The following is a 15,525-nucleotide window of genomic DNA, read 5'->3' on the forward strand; positions in this document are numbered from 1 at the left end:
CCTGGTATGTGCAGCAGGATTTATTAAATGCTTATATATATATATATACACCCAGACGACTGGAGGCAAGTTATAATTTGATGCCCCCCCTCACAGCCGCTGACACTGTAATGTAGCAATTCGCATGCAGACAGGCTATAGATTGAAGGTGGCAGCTGATGGTCTGACATGGAGCTCTCCACTAGTGTATGTTGGCTTCTCAGGTGCCGGGATGGGGTGCATGTATTGGGCGGCCGTGATGGTACTCTCCGGGTACATAGTTACAGCCCTAAGTGGGGTGAATATGTTGTGGACAATGGAGGAGGTGCCCCTTTAGAGCTGGTGCCCGACAGCAGGTGCCTCCATTGTCTCCCATAGTTCTGCCCCTGTACATAATATGGGTCATCATTTCTTGGGGACATGTAATCTGTATATCTTAGAAAGTATGAAGAAAATAACTGAGGGGGAGAATATTAGTATACATGTGTTTATATTGGATGTTCATTTATATATATATATATATATATATATATATATATATACACACACACACACACAATGTGTATTAGTATTATGGTGTCTGCTTTTGAATTTGAAATGCATTTAATGGTTTCTTGTTTCTTCTCACATACTGATGGTGTTAAATGAAGGGGGTGGGGCATGTGTTAGTGTAATGGAGTATATTCTAAATTAGTAGTCTGTAGTAGTAAGTCTGATTCATTAAGTCAGTAATTGAGAAGTGGGTTAATGTTACATAAGTAATGGAATATTATATCATTTAGAAAGTAGTTGGACTTAACTCTACTGCTGAGAATAGAGAATAGCAGGTCTTGAAAGGTAGGGGGTCTTATCTCAGGAATATCTGTTATCACTGTTTGGGGTCTCTGTCATGTCCTGATGGATTATATCTTGGAGGTGTGAGTAAATGAGGGATCAGTTCACCAGGGAAATTTGCAGACACACTTTTTGCTTGTCACAAATCAAATAACTTTTTTTGTTTTTCTTGTGAATTCACCTTCAATTTACAAAGCCCCAAGTGAATAACTTTTTTTTTTTTTTTTTTTTAAATGATTTCAGTTTTATATAACTTAGCTTCATATCTGTTGTGTACTCCTGTATTTTATACCTTGTTTTTACATTGATTTAATAACTACTGAGAATGAAACGGAAATGTGTCAGTTAATTGTTACTTAGATCAGAGGTGAACAACTTGTGTGTTATATTCCAAAATGGAGTCCCAGAATCTGTTGCTTTGTCCCAGAAAGTCGGGTTTATATTACTCTTCTTTTGGGACGTGCATCCTTTAGGGATCCCAAGAGCAGGGCAGTTGAGACTTTGGGGTATATTAATTTTAATCGATTTTAAAATTGATTAACATCGATATTGTATTTCCGGGACTAAATCACACATTTACTAACAGACAATTTTTGATTTGTTTTTTTAAGTGTTCATAAATGTGTAATTTAGCCCCAGAAACACAACATCAATGTTGATCGATTTTTAAAATTGATCTTTTAGTACATATACCCCTTTGAGTCCCAACTAATAAATGGTTGAGCACCATCGATTTGGGCATATATAAGATTGTATGTTCTCCATGGAGCAGTAGTCATGCCTTTGGCAATGTCTGTTGTTTAGCAGTTTGCATTCATGCCATATAGTGCCAGGCAGGGTTGTGACATGTCTGGTTCTGATAAATTGAGCATAACCCATGCAGTGGGCCTATTTAATATGCATAACTCGAAATGTATCCTATGTTGTACTGGCAGGGCTGTGGGCATGGCTCCCACTGATAGATAGACACATCCACCAAGCCTTGCCAGGCATACCCACATTGAATGCTGCTGGCACAATATTCACCCTTATTGTGACTGTATTGTTTGTCAGTTACTGTGGCTCAGCTGCCAATAAATTAAACCTTGCCTCTCTTAATTCTAGGGTTTGTTCTTGCTCTTTTGCCCCGGCTCCCAGGGTGTAAGGGGAGCATCCAAGTTAAGGAAGGAGGAAGAAAAGCTGGCAGAGCAGAGGAGGAGTCTGCCGCTCTCTTTCTACAGTCAGGGGTGTCTCTACCCCCTGGGTCAGCTTCTCCTGGACCTCAGGGAACCCCAATTCCTGGATATGAGCAGATTAGTCCCAGCTTTCACCTGGAGCCAGATTCTGGGGGTGCGCATAGGAGGGAGAGACGTTGTACATGTTACACGTACAAGGACAAAGAGTGCGTGTACTACTGTCACCTAGACATCATATGGATCAATACGCCTGAGTAAGTAAAGGTACACGTTTTGTCTCATCTTAAAGTATATAGTGATAATATTAGGTCTAGTATAAGTGTAGTCCCGCTCTGGCTTCTGATAACAGGGGCTGTGTAATGATACTGAGATGTACAGTTATGGAAGTCTCCTCTGTACTGAAAGCTGTAATTGTTGTTGCTGGCTGTGATATAGCTGTAAAGCTTGTATACTCTTCTTTACTCTTAGGGCCGGAGCTTATGTGCCAATACGTATATTGCAGAGTACATCTTCCAATTTTTCCAAAAGTCATGTTCCCCTTGTGGACTAACATATACTACCATCATATTTTAACAAAATGCTGACATTAAAAACAATTTAATATGTAGGTCTGTGAGTTTCTTGCGTAAAATGCTTTATCCTCTGTTTTCTGTAAAGGTAGATACTACTTTCATTTCTGTCAAAATGTACATTTTCTGTCAATAAGAATTTGCAGCACACTGTAATATTTGGCCCATATATTTTACCGTTATCTGCAAAGATAGGATTGCCGTGAGCAGGTCATGAATAACTGTTCTAGGTTCTGGCAATGCTGCTTGGACCATGGAACTGGACCTGTGATTACCAATTGTATTAAAACAACATTATACAGTAACTTGTCTCCTCTTTTATCCATGGGTGTTCTTTTTGTTTAACTTGATATTGCATGACCTCAAATTTTTTTTTTTTTTTACAATGCACATGTTAAGCACTTTGAGTCCTATTGGCAGAAAAGGGCTGTATAAATGACAGTATTAATTATTATTAATGCTGTTGGGGCTGTGTGAAAGCACTAGTAAAGGTCTGTAACCCGACAACACGGCTTTGAGATCTGTGGATTGAATTTGGCTTTATTTTCAAAACTGGTAATGTAAACAATATGCTGCCTTTATAATGCCTGTGGTATATTTAGAGATGTTGGTTTATACTGTAAATGCTCAAGCCCATTGGGAAGATTGTTTTTTCTTTTTTTTTTTTTATGTCGTTGATAGTCTTGGTTGCATGCTATTGTCTATTGGTGGAGGCGTTCAAGGTTGATAAGTAATTTTTGATTCCACAACTTGAAGCATTGATTGTCCATGACCAGGAATGCAATAAGCAGTTTGAGTGACTGAGCAAAATATGAGGCTCCCGTTTACCTACTGCATTATTCTTTCTCCTGTTCCCCTACTGCTGAGCTAAAGTACAATCAGATGTTGTTAAATATCTAGCAGATACGAGTTTAGTTTTTACCCTGCTTCCTTGATGGGGGGGGGGGGGGGGGGGGTAGTGGGAATGGAATAATTGAAACATACTTTTTTGGTTTTGTTTTCTTAATGCATAGAATATAAAGGCAAATGGTGAGGTCGGTTGATTTATTCAGGCTTCTTTTGCTAATGTATAAATATTATTTTGTTGTAATTAGGGGTGTGCACCGGCCACTTTTCGTGTTTTGGTTTTGGATCTGGATCTTTCTTCGTGTTTTGGATCTGGATTGGTTTTGCCAAAACCACCCTTCCGTGTTTTGGGTTCTGGGTTTTGTGTTTTGGATCTGTATTTTTTTTAAAAAAAGCATAAAAACAGCTAAAATCACAGAATTTGTAGGTTTTTCTGCTCCTATGCTATTATTAACCTCAATAACCTTAATTTCCACTCATTTCCAGTCTATTCTGAACACCTCACACCTCACAATAGTGTTTTTATGTCCAAAACGTTGCACCGAGGTAGCTGGATGACTATGCTAAGCGACACGAGTGGGCGGCACAAACACGTGACCCATCTAGGCGTGAAACTGCAGTGGCAGACAGGATGGCAGTTTGAAAAACTAGGCCCCAAACTGTACATAATGCAAAGAAAAAAAAGAGGTGCAAGATGGAATTGTCCTTGGGCCCTCCCACCCACCCTTATGTTGTATAAACAGGACATGCACACTTTAACAAACCAATCATTTCAGCGCCAGGGTCTGCCACACAACTGTGGCTGAAATGATTGGTTCGTTTGGGCCCCCACAAAACAAGCTGGCAATTAATGTGTCCCTGCACAAACTGGCTCTATGGAGGCAAGATGTCATCCTCATCCTCCTCATCCACCGATTCCTCACCCTCTTCAGTGTGTACATCCTCATCCTCACAAAGTATTAACTCGTCCCCACTTGAATCCACCACCACAGGTCCCTCTGTACCTTCTGGAGGCTGGTCTCCCTGGAAGAGCTGATAATTCATTTTGATGAACATCATCTTCTCCACATTCTGTGGAAGCAACCTCCTACGCCTTTCGCTGACAAGGTTCCCGGCTGCACTAAACACTCTTTCGGAGTACACACTGGAGGGGGGGCAACTCAGGTAAAATAGAGCCAGTTTGTACAGGGGCCTCCAAATTGCCTCTTTTTCCTGCCAGTACAGGTATGGACTGTCTGCCATGCCTACTTGGATGCTGTCACCGATGTAATCCTCCACCATTCTGTCAATGGTGACAGTATCATATGCAGTGACAGTAGACATGTCAGAAATTGTTGCCAGGTCCTTCAGTCCGGACCAGATGTCCAAACTTGGTCCTGCCTGCCCTGCATCACCGCCAGCGGGTTGCTTAGGATACCTAAGTTTTTTCCTGGCAGCCCCAGTTGCAGGAGAAAATGAAGAAGGAGCCGTTGACGTGTCACGTTCCGCTTCAGCTGACAGTGTGTTCACCAGCAGGTCTTTGCACCTCTGCAGGCTTGTGTCGGCCGGAAAGAGAGACACCACATAGGCTTTAAACCTAGGATCGAGCACGGTGGCCAAAACGTAGTGGTCTGATTTCAACAGATTGACCACCCTGGAATCCTGGCAAAGCGAATGAAGGGCTTCATCCACAAGTCCCACATGCCGAGCGGAATCGCTCCGTCTTAGCTCCTCCTTCACTTTCTCCAGCTGCTTCTGCAAAAGCCTGATGAGGGGAATGACCTGACTCAAGCTGGCAGTGTCTGAACTGACTTCACGTGTGGCAAGTTCGAAGGGCTGGAGAACCTTGCACAACACGGAAATCATTCTCCACTGCGCTTGAGTCAGGTGCATACCCCCTCCTTTGCCTATGTCATAGGTGGATGTATAGGCTTGTATGGCCTTTTGCTGCTCCTCCATCCTCTGAAGCATATAGAGGGTTGAGTTCCACCGCGTCACAACCTCTTGCTTCAGGTGATGGCGGGGCAGGTTCAAGAGTGTTTGCTGGCGCTCCAGTCTTCGGCACGCAGTCGCTGAATGGCGAAAGTGGCCAGAAATTTTTCGGGCCACCCAAAGCGTCTCCTGCACGCCCCTGTCGCTTTTCAGAAAATTCTGCACCACCAAGTTTATTGTGTGAGCAAAACATGGGACGTGCTGGAATTTGCCCAGATGTAATGCCCGCACAATATTGGTGGCGTTGTCAGATATCACAAATCCCCAGGAGAGTCTAAGTGGGGTAAGCCACTGGGCGATGATTTCCCTCAGTTTCTCTAAGAGGTTGTCGGCGGTGTGACTCTTATTGAAACCGGTGATACACAGCGTAGCCTGCCTTGTAACGAGCTGGCATTTCTGAGATGCTGCTACTGGTGACGCTGCTGCTGTTGCTGCGTAAGGTGATACATCTACCCAGTGGGCTGTCACAGTCATATAGTCCTTAGTCTGCCCTGTTCCACTTGTCCACATGTCCGTGGTTAAGTGGACATTGTGTACAACGGCATTTTTCAGGACACTGAGGACACTTTTTCTGACGTTTCTGTACAGTCTCGGTATCGCCTGCCTAGTGAAGTGGAATCTAGACGGGATTTGGAACCGGGGACACACTACCTCCATCAATTGTCTAAATCCCACTGCACTAATGGCGGATACCGGACGCACGTCTAACACCAACATAGCAGTCAAGGCCTCAGTTATACGTTTTGCTTCAGGATGACTGCTGTCGTACTTCATCCTCCTCGCTAAGGACTGTTGGAGGGTCAATTGTTTAGTAAAAGTAGTGGTGTTCCTACTTCCTCTCTGGGATGATGAACGACTCCCAGCAACAGCAGCAGCGGCAGCAGTAGGCGTAGCAATGCAGGATCCTCCGGAGGAATCCCGGATAGGAGAGTCAGTCATGCCAGTGACATGGCCTGCAGGACTACTTCCGATCCTAACTAAGGAGGAAATTGACGAGGAGGGAGTTGACGGTGTGGTTTGCAGGCGCTTGGATACAACAGGACAACGGGATTTAGGTGTCCCTGGACTGCTTACGGTCTTAGCCAAAGTTTCTGAACTTGACAGTAACTTTTTATGAACGCGCTGCAGGTGCCGTATAAGGGAGGATGTTCCTAGGTGGTTGACGTCCCTACCCCTACTTATTTCACCTTTACATATGGTACATATGGCAGGACAGTTGTTGTCCGGATTTGGATAGAAATATTGCCAGACCAAAGAGGTGGAATGTTTGGTCTTCTGCCCAGGCATGACCGTGATGGGCTTTTTCATCCCACGGACAACAACTGTCTCCCCCGGAGCCTGATTTAAACAAACCACATCACCATCAGAATCCTCCTCGCCAACTTCCTCCTCAGCGCCAGCTACACCAGTATCCTCATCCTGTTGTACTTCAACAGTGACATCTTCAATTTGCATATCAGCAAGTGGACTGTGGGTGCTCCTTTCAGCACTTGCAGGGGGCGTGCAAATGGTGGAAAGAGCCACCTCTTCCCGTCCAGTGCTGGGAAGGTCAGGCATCGCAACCACCACCACACTTGGACTCTCCTTGGGGATTTGTGATATCTTCTTAGAAAGCACAGTTCTTCGCTGTGCTTTTGCCAGCTTAACTCTTTTGATTTTTTTAGTGGGAGGAGGGCTTCCATCGTCATGTGAAGCTGAACCACTAGTCATGAACATACTAGGGATCGACCTTAGCCGTTCCTTGCCACTCCGTGTCGTAAATGGCATATTGGCAAGTTTACGTTTCTCTTCAGCTGATTTAAATGTCTTTTTCAAGGTCATTTTCCTGAACTTTGCCATTTGGGATTGTATGTGCCCTCTACTATGACATTGGGCATCGGCCTTGGCAGACGACGTTGATGGCATGTTATCGTCTATGTCATGACTAGTGGCAGCAGCTTCAGCACTAGGAGGAAGTGGTTCTTGATCTTTCTCTATTTTATTTTTATCGGAGAAAGTTTGGTCCTCCATTTATGTTATATCGATTTGATATATACGTGCGGCTAAACCCAGAAAATAATTTTTTTTTGGGTTTGGACTGGAGTGTACTTTGTGGGTTACAGCACCCTTTAACGGTCAAGCCAGCCGGCCCTTTACTTATGACACAGGCGCACGCTTGGCACTACTTTGTTGATGCACGTGCGGCTACTGCGCACACAATTCACAAACACAGAAAATAATTTTTTTTTTGGTTTGGACTGGAGTGTACTTTCGGGGGTTACAGCACCCCTTAACGGTCAAGCCAGCCGGCCCTTTACTTATGACACAGGCGCACGCTTGGCACTACTTTGTTGATGCACGTGCGGCTACTGCGCACACAATTCACAAACACAGAAAATAATTTTTTTTTGGTTTGGACTGGAGTGTACTTTCGGGGGTTACAGCACCCTTTAACGGTCAAGCCAGCCGGCCCTTTACTTATGACACAGGCGCACGCTTGGCACTACTTTGTTGATGCACGTGCGGCTACTGCGCACACAATTCACAAACACAGAAAATATATTATTTTTTTAGCACTTGGGGGGAGCACCCCTGATGGACAGAGCACCCCCTGGACAACACTACAGCACTCCTTTAGGACTGGGACACTGCACAGGACTTTGGAGTGGACACAGCCCCTATGGAGAACTGACTGCACAACACAGTCCAGCCAGCCCCTATGGACTTTGAAGTAGTGGACACAGCCCCTATTAACAACAGCAGCACAGCACAACACAGCCAGCCCCTATGGACTTTGAAGTAGTGGACAACAGCAGCACTACACTACACTACACTACACAGCCCTAACTCCCACCCTCCCTCTTCACTGTCCACAGCCGAGTGAGAAAATGGCGCCGACGCGGGTACCTTATATAGGATCCAAAACCCGCGAGACTCGGAAGGCGGGATGATTACGTTTTGCCTCGATTTCAGATCCGAGTCAGGCGGGAAAAGTCGAGCCTGACTCGGATCGGACTCTGATCGGGGGGGCTCGGGGGGGTTCGGATTTCAGAAATCCGAACCCGCTCACCCCTAGTTGTAATACATGTCCATTTTAGATTGGTTCACAGCATGTAACGGTGTTATCTGCCAACATTCCTTATGCTTACCTCCCAACTTTCCCGACTTTGGCCCGTATTCAATTAGAGGCGAAGTGTCAGAAAAGTTTTGACTGTCCGCCTGTTTCAGAGGCGAAAACTTATCGTGCGCGTCCCCCCTTTCGCCCTATTCAATTCCAAAACAGGCGAAACCGGAAAGCGGCAAATGCGGAACAGGCGGAAACTACTGTTAGAAGTGGGGAAATCAGTCTATACCCCAAAAAAAGATGCACTAACATAGGGAATCAATGTAGATGTGTACTAATAGCCCTAATAAAAGTGTTTGGGGTACTTAAGTAGTTTAAATTGCTTCTTATTAGCGTCTTTGCAAAAGTGGTGAAGAATGGCATAAAGCAGTATTTTTTGGTGAAAAAAAGTAGTCCAGTCAAATTTGGGGTCCTTGAAAATGGGTGCTAGCATATTTTTATGTCTCTAAAGTGAACTTTAAAAAAAAAAAAAAAATTGAAAAACCACCCTCATACATGCACCTGCAATCCCAAAAACACTTGGCCCCTCCTTACAGCAGCCCAAGAAGTCTATTTCACTAGTTTTTATAGTTGTCCCCCCACTTTTTACTTTTTTGCCCCCAAAACGAAAGTACTTTTTCTGGGGTGTTCTGAGGTAATTTTTTTTAAATTTCAGGTTGATTTGTCCTTTGGGGGGGGGGGCTGTCCCAAGGGTTCAGAGTCGTTTTCCCTCGTTTGCACCACAAAATAAAGATTTAGCAATTTTTTTTCTCCTGCTATTCATAGGAGATACTTTTCCACCTATTACATTGCATTGAGTATCTGCTTAGGTGAAATCGTCCTGGAATTGAATATGGAGATACTTTGAAAACAGACGGAGAGTCCGAATCCAGGGAAACTTTTCGCCAAACGGCACTTTTCGCCTCTAATTGAATACGGCCCTTCATTGGGAATGTCCCACTTTTAAGGCACTGTCACGCTGTTCCACCCACGGGCCGCAATGTCCTGCAGATGGCGAGTGAATGGATGATGCGCACATATGCACGTCATCCACACTGTGCCTGGAGTGTATGGGGGGCTGCCGTAGCTCTTTTCAAGCCCCCAGCATGATGAAAAACATCATGGAAAAGGTAGGTGTGGATGCCATGACCCTTTTTGCTCAAGATATCGAGTCTGCATTTGCTAATATTGAGAAATATGGATTATTTGTACTTGCTCACCCTGCCTGACTCTGTCATGGCACTTGATTAGACAGGTGAATGAAGCAACCCGGCACTTCTCATTGTGTTTATGCTCTATATTTAAAAAGACTATGGGTGGGATGTACTAAAGGAAAAATGAGGTAAAAATCCTGTTTTCTGAGTTTTTACCGCATTTACATATGTACTAAGCCCCGGCCACCCTTATTATTGGTGCAGAGGGTAACGCCAGAAAAACCTGGCGTTACCCTATAGAAGCCTATGGGCTTCTTACCGCACTCAATGCTTCGCCGCCGCCCAGCAATGGTCCCCACTCACCTGACTCTCCATGGTCGCCGGCCATGCTCCTCCTGGGTCGTCCTCCTCCTAATCTTCTTCCAGGTGGAGATGAGACTGAAATGCTTACAGCAGCATTACTAAAATTTGCGTAGGCTGACTTCTGGAGCATGCACAGTGTGAAAACATGCAAGTTATGCATATCAATTGGGTTACGTTCACCTCTGCTTCTGCCATTAAGGGGTCTATTTATCAATTTATTTATTTTTTACTAAAATAATGTAAAACTGTTGTTTCTACACCCTTTTCACATTATTTTAGTATCACTGGGCTTTTGAAGCAGTTTTTGTAAAAAATAAATAAAAAAAATACTCTAAGTCCTTAAAATTGCATTCTTTAAACATATTCAAATTGTAACAAAATAAAATAAAAAATACCAAGATGGAGTCTTACGATAATAACGCTGTAGAGCACAAGCTGATCACAAGGAAAACAAAACAAATTAATCACACTTACCTGCACCATGGGCCAGTGATTGGTGTTCGGTGAGCCCCACTGTGTGACCCAGTCATCTGATCTGTTCTGTGAATTGAGATGTAGGCCCAGATTCAGAGCTGGACGCTCTGACTGAGCGCTTGCTCTGAATCAGGGCCATCCCTCCTACTTTTTGGAGCGGCCTCCTGGCCGCTCGCATAGCTGTGGGTGACCACCCACAGCTATGGCGAGCGGCCAAAATGATGGCTTGCGAAGAGACCCTTGCGGTAGGGTCCCGCTGTCGCAAGCCCTGGAGTGCTTTTGGCTCTATCAGAGCCAAAAGCACTCCCACTGACATCACTAGTGATGTCAGTGGGGCCGGCCCCAGACGGTAGGCGTTCCCATGGGAACGCCTCCGTCTGGGCAGCCACGCCCCTGGCACGCCCACCAAAGGGGGCGTGTTGTCAGTCACCATCGACAGCCTGCCCCCTTTGGTGCGAGACCCATAACGACGGCTTGGCCGTCGTTATTCGGGTCTCGCGCATGCGCACGACGGAGCCGCCTCTGTCGTGCGCATGCGCACTTGGGAAACATCGACTCGCTTGCGAGCGCTCAGCGCTTGCGAGCAGGTCTGAATCAGGCCCGTAGCCCCAGCCAGTTTACTGCATAGATCAGCTAAATGGGGTCACACAGTAGGTGCCCAGCGATAGGCTGACCGGATCACCGATCACCTGAACAGGGGTAAGTGTAAGCTGAGGAGGGGAGGGGCAGCGGTGCAAGGGCGCAGGCACAGTCTCAGTATATTTTGCAAAAAACACCCTGAGAGGTGCGGGGAGGGAATTTACAGGGACAGAGCTTGCGATAAAGCTCTGTCCATGCAAATTCCCTCCCCGCATGCCAATTTTATTAAATTCATGTTATATTTCCTAAATTCGCAATGTAAATTTAGGTGAAAATATTTCACCACAACCGCATTTTAAATGCAGATTGTGGTAAATGGTCCCCCAAGTAACTAAGTTTTGAATATAGCCTGGAGCAAGAGCTATCCTAAAGTAAGATCTACAGTAACTGTGAATTTGTTATAGAAACACAATAGTACTGTACACCCTGTGTTTCAAAATAAAAAAATCTTACATTTGATTTGTGGCACATGGCCATTGCCCAGTGACAGTAAAAATCATTAGTTTACTAATGTGTGTGTTGATGTTTTTTAAACTCCGAAATGGCGATGGGTACTATTGATGTATTACAAATACTTACTTGTGTTTGTGCCTTCTCTGTTTACTCCCATATGCTCCGTCTCCTCCGATGATGCCCCATATGTAAAATGTCATATGTCAGTGGGCAACCAACCAAAAAATTAGAAACCTTTTATAATCTGAAACCCTGATTTATAATGAAACAATAATTATATTGGTGTGATTAGACCTGCTATTGTATCCTTGAGACTGGCTGCTCAATCAGACTATTTAATGATGTAGGTGATTAGAATTGCATCTTAATACATTCTCTATGGTGCCCTGTTCCTGTTTGACTAGACCACAGAACAGTTTGCAGATAAGAAGCAGAAATCTACAAAGTAACAGTCAGCACTGAGGAGAGGCCCCTTAGGTTTTTGTGCTACTCTTGCGGGGAGAGCAGCGCTAAGGGAACCTTCAGACAGAGTAAAACTCTCTCAATACCCATACTGTTTACCCATCTCTCAATAGACCTATACTGTACATCTATCTGCACATGTCATTAAAACTATTATCAAGATACTATTACTTGTAAATAAAATAAACTGAAAAATCTAATTTTATATTTTTAAAAAGGTAGATTTTTTGATAACTATAGGCCTCCTTTCACTTCATTAAGGATAACCCATGCTGGAGAAATAGTGTGGGATATAGATACAGGTCTCTATACCACAACCAATGCTGCTGGCCAGTCGGGCATGGTAGTAGTATTATACACTGATTGGAAGAGACTTATACCCCTTTTCCACTAGCCCAAATACCTGGGTTATTGCCATGTCAACCCGGGTAGTGGCTCAGTGGAAAAGGCTCCTAGGAAAAAATCCAAGGACGATTGACCCGGGATTTCTTCCTGGGTATCGAGCAGGGTTTTTAGCTGGTAAAACCCTGGTCAAGCTCAGTGGAAATGGATTACCTGGGTCTTCCGACCCAAGACCTGTTTCCACCATGGTGATTGGGTGGTATTTAGAAACTGTCTGTGTGTGACAGCTGTCACTGAGGAGGGAGAGATTACAGCTTCCCCGTATGGTCCAGAACGTTCCGGTTTTTAACCCATCCCCATTATACGGGGAGGTTGTAATCTCTCCCTGCCCGTCTCCCCCGTGACAGCTGAGTACCCCCACCCCTGATAGCCCATCTGCTCCGGTCTGGCTTTCAGGGGCTAGCTGGAGTTTCCGGCGCTTGGTAATGACATCATCTCCAAGCGCTGGCACTGCACACATGTGCAGCGTGGACAGCACTGACCCGGGCTATTCCCGGGTCGGCAGCACAGTGGAAATGGGGTAAATCCTGGGTCTGACCCGGCTTGGGACCCTGGGCTCGATTCAGACCCGCTTGCTAGATGCATTCGCACGCACTCAATGTATGCACATCCAGCAAAGGCAAACTATGTCTTGGCGTGCGATCACGGTGTGTATGCAGGCACCCATCAGCCTGTCTTAAGACGCCCACTTATGCACGTCATCTCCAGGAAGTGTATGCAACCATCGGTAACATCGAGTAGTATCAGATGCGATCGCAGCACTTGTGGTTGACCATACTCTGCCGCAAGAGATGAGAGTGCTTCAGTGTGTAAAACAACCAAGTAACGTGTACTATGACGCTGTGTCTTAATTATGCACGCCTCTGAAACGGTGTTAAGATGCTCAGGCACGCCTGCGTTCGCACCACCACTCTCCCGTTTCCATCGACCATCCCCTGTTACCACCCACAAACGGCTTGTCCTGTCACTCATTCTAGCGAGCTGTCTATGCGCAGCGAGCGAACGCTTCCCCATCGCTTGGACTATTTCGCGCACTGCGATGCGTATGCATCCGAAGATTGCAAAACCGATGTCTGAATCGGGCCCACTGTTCCAAATCCCAGGTCAGACCCGGGATTTTAGTGGAAAAGGGGTATAAGAGAAAACAATGTAGTCATCATTTTCCCATGGCAACCTTTGAGTTAACAAGCTTGTTTGTCTAGTGATGCTTCCTGTATGAAGTGACCTGCTAAAATAGCAATAGCTTCTTAAACTAAAAAAAATTACCTTAATTCATAATGCTAAATACTGTTTTTGTGTGTTTTATGCTTTTATCGGGGTAAAAAAGGTGTACAAATTTTGTGGACTTTGGCCCTCATTCAGAGCCGGACGCTCTGAGCAGAGCGCACGCTCTGAATGAGGGGCGTCCTCCATAATTATGGAGCGTCCTCCTGGACGCTCGTATAGCTGTGGGTCACCACCCACAGCCTATACGAGCGTGCAGGTTGATGGCCGCGATGGTCTTGACCATCGCCACTGCGAGCCGGGGCCTGCGGTTGAGTTTCTCAACCGCAAGGCCCGGAGTGATTTTGGCTCTATCAGAGCCAAAATCACTCCCACTGACATCACTAGTGATGTCAGTGGGCCGGCTTCTGACGGTAGGCGTTCCCTTGGGAACGCCCCCAACTGGGAGGCACGCCCACCAAAGGGGGCGTGCTGTCAATCAACATCGACAGCACGCCCCCTTTGATCAGACACAACGAGCGAAGGAAAGTCCTTCGCTCGTCGCGTCTGGTGCATGCACACGACGGAGCTCCCGCCGCCGTGCGCATGCGCAGTGCACACCATCGACCCACTTGCGAGCGGACAGCCGCTTGCGAGTGGGTCTGAATCAGGCCCTTTGTTCGCATAGCGAAAGTCACAAATTTTAATCTCGATCCTTGGAGAGTCTTTTTTTGCTTTTTGTTTTTCTTTTAATTCCCCTCCCACACAATATTTAAGAACATTATACATACATGTTTGAGTCACAGTAAACTATTTGGTTCTCTCTCCGGCAACTGTGTTGCCATCTTCACAAATACTGCAGTATCATTCTGTATGTAGAGGGCTACAAATAAAACAACAAAAAACAAAACCTAAAAACAGATTATTTTCTTAAAGCGTTAAAATGTTGTTAGTTTTTTTATTGCAAAAAAAAAATAAAAATTTGCATCCTATGCACACACTTTTAATAGACTATAAATAGAGTAAAAAATGTATAGCTGAGATATCAAAGACATTTATTTATTTTTTTAAACACTTACATTCCTCCACTTTTATAGGATAGTGCCGATAGTGTTTTATTGTTGGTGTTTGTTCTAGATTTGTTACGCATTTTTCATCCATCTAAGGTTTTCTGCACATGCAGCACTCCTCCATAGTGATCTGTTGACCACTATTCTGACATCCATTCTTTGGAAGCTGAATGCATTGCAGTTCAAAGGACCAGAAGTGTCTGCTTTCTCTAATAGGACTGGTGCTGTGGCATGATTGGTGTCTTTGGGTTAATTCATTTATCTTGTTTTAAAAGCGACTGAGTAGACATGAAAGTTGGGAGAATTAGTATTTGTGCTGGTAATGCTGATGGTCCTAGGGTTGCAGAAAAAGGAAATATATGCATGATGCTTGTCTATTAAGAAATAAGTGTCAATGGAGTAGAATTGAACATGTAACGTTTGACTTCATCCCTAGCTGATACAGTGCAGTAATATTTTTAGAAGTATATTTGGTAGCTTATATTATATTATTATATACAATTTTAGATTCACAATACACCTATACGCCTAACTCCCTGCTATCACCTCTAATTTTAAAATAATGGGTCAATTCAATTTAGTTCTATAAGGAGAAATTTTTGCAAAAAATCTTACCTTTCCACACACAAATTCCACTAATCGCGTTAGTTTCACTCAGGGCCTGATTCAGACCCGCTCGCGAGTGCATAGCGCTTGCAAGCAGGTCGATGGGCCATTGCGCACATGAGCCCCTGAGCGAGGGAGAAATCACTCGCTCCGGGGCTCGCTTCAAGACGGGGCGGCTGTCGATGTTGATTGACAGCTTGCCCCATTTTGTAGGCGGGGAGGGGGGGTGGCTGCACAAACAGG

General features: G+C 44.9%; 1 protein-coding gene and 1 pseudogene across 2 annotated transcripts in view; both read left to right on the forward strand.

The window, feature by feature from the left end:
- Nucleotides 1-15,525, forward strand: part of EDN3 (endothelin 3) — a 160,743-nt gene that overhangs the window by 455 nt on the left and 144,763 nt on the right. Inside the window, exons 2-3 of one of the 2 annotated variants that reach the window (XM_088442547.1) lie at nucleotides 1,918-2,242; nucleotides 2,457-2,844. In XM_088442547.1, coding sequence (XP_088298673.1) covers nucleotides 1,918-2,242; nucleotides 2,457-2,538 — 407 coding nt within the window. In that variant the 3' untranslated portion in view covers nucleotides 2,539-2,844. Of the gene's footprint in view, nucleotides 1-1,917; nucleotides 2,243-2,456; nucleotides 2,845-15,525 lie in introns of those variants that run through there. The other variant, XM_088442542.1, reaches the window with a different exon arrangement.
- LOC148540665 (uncharacterized) overlaps nucleotides 10,373-15,525 on the forward strand; it is a 122,832-nt pseudogene continuing 117,679 nt past the window's right edge.

The sequence above is a fragment of the Taudactylus pleione genome, unplaced genomic scaffold (genome assembly GCF_031769625.1).
Source record: "Taudactylus pleione unplaced genomic scaffold, aTauple2 ptg000018l, whole genome shotgun sequence".
Lineage (NCBI taxonomy): Eukaryota > Metazoa > Chordata > Amphibia > Anura > Myobatrachidae > Taudactylus > Taudactylus pleione.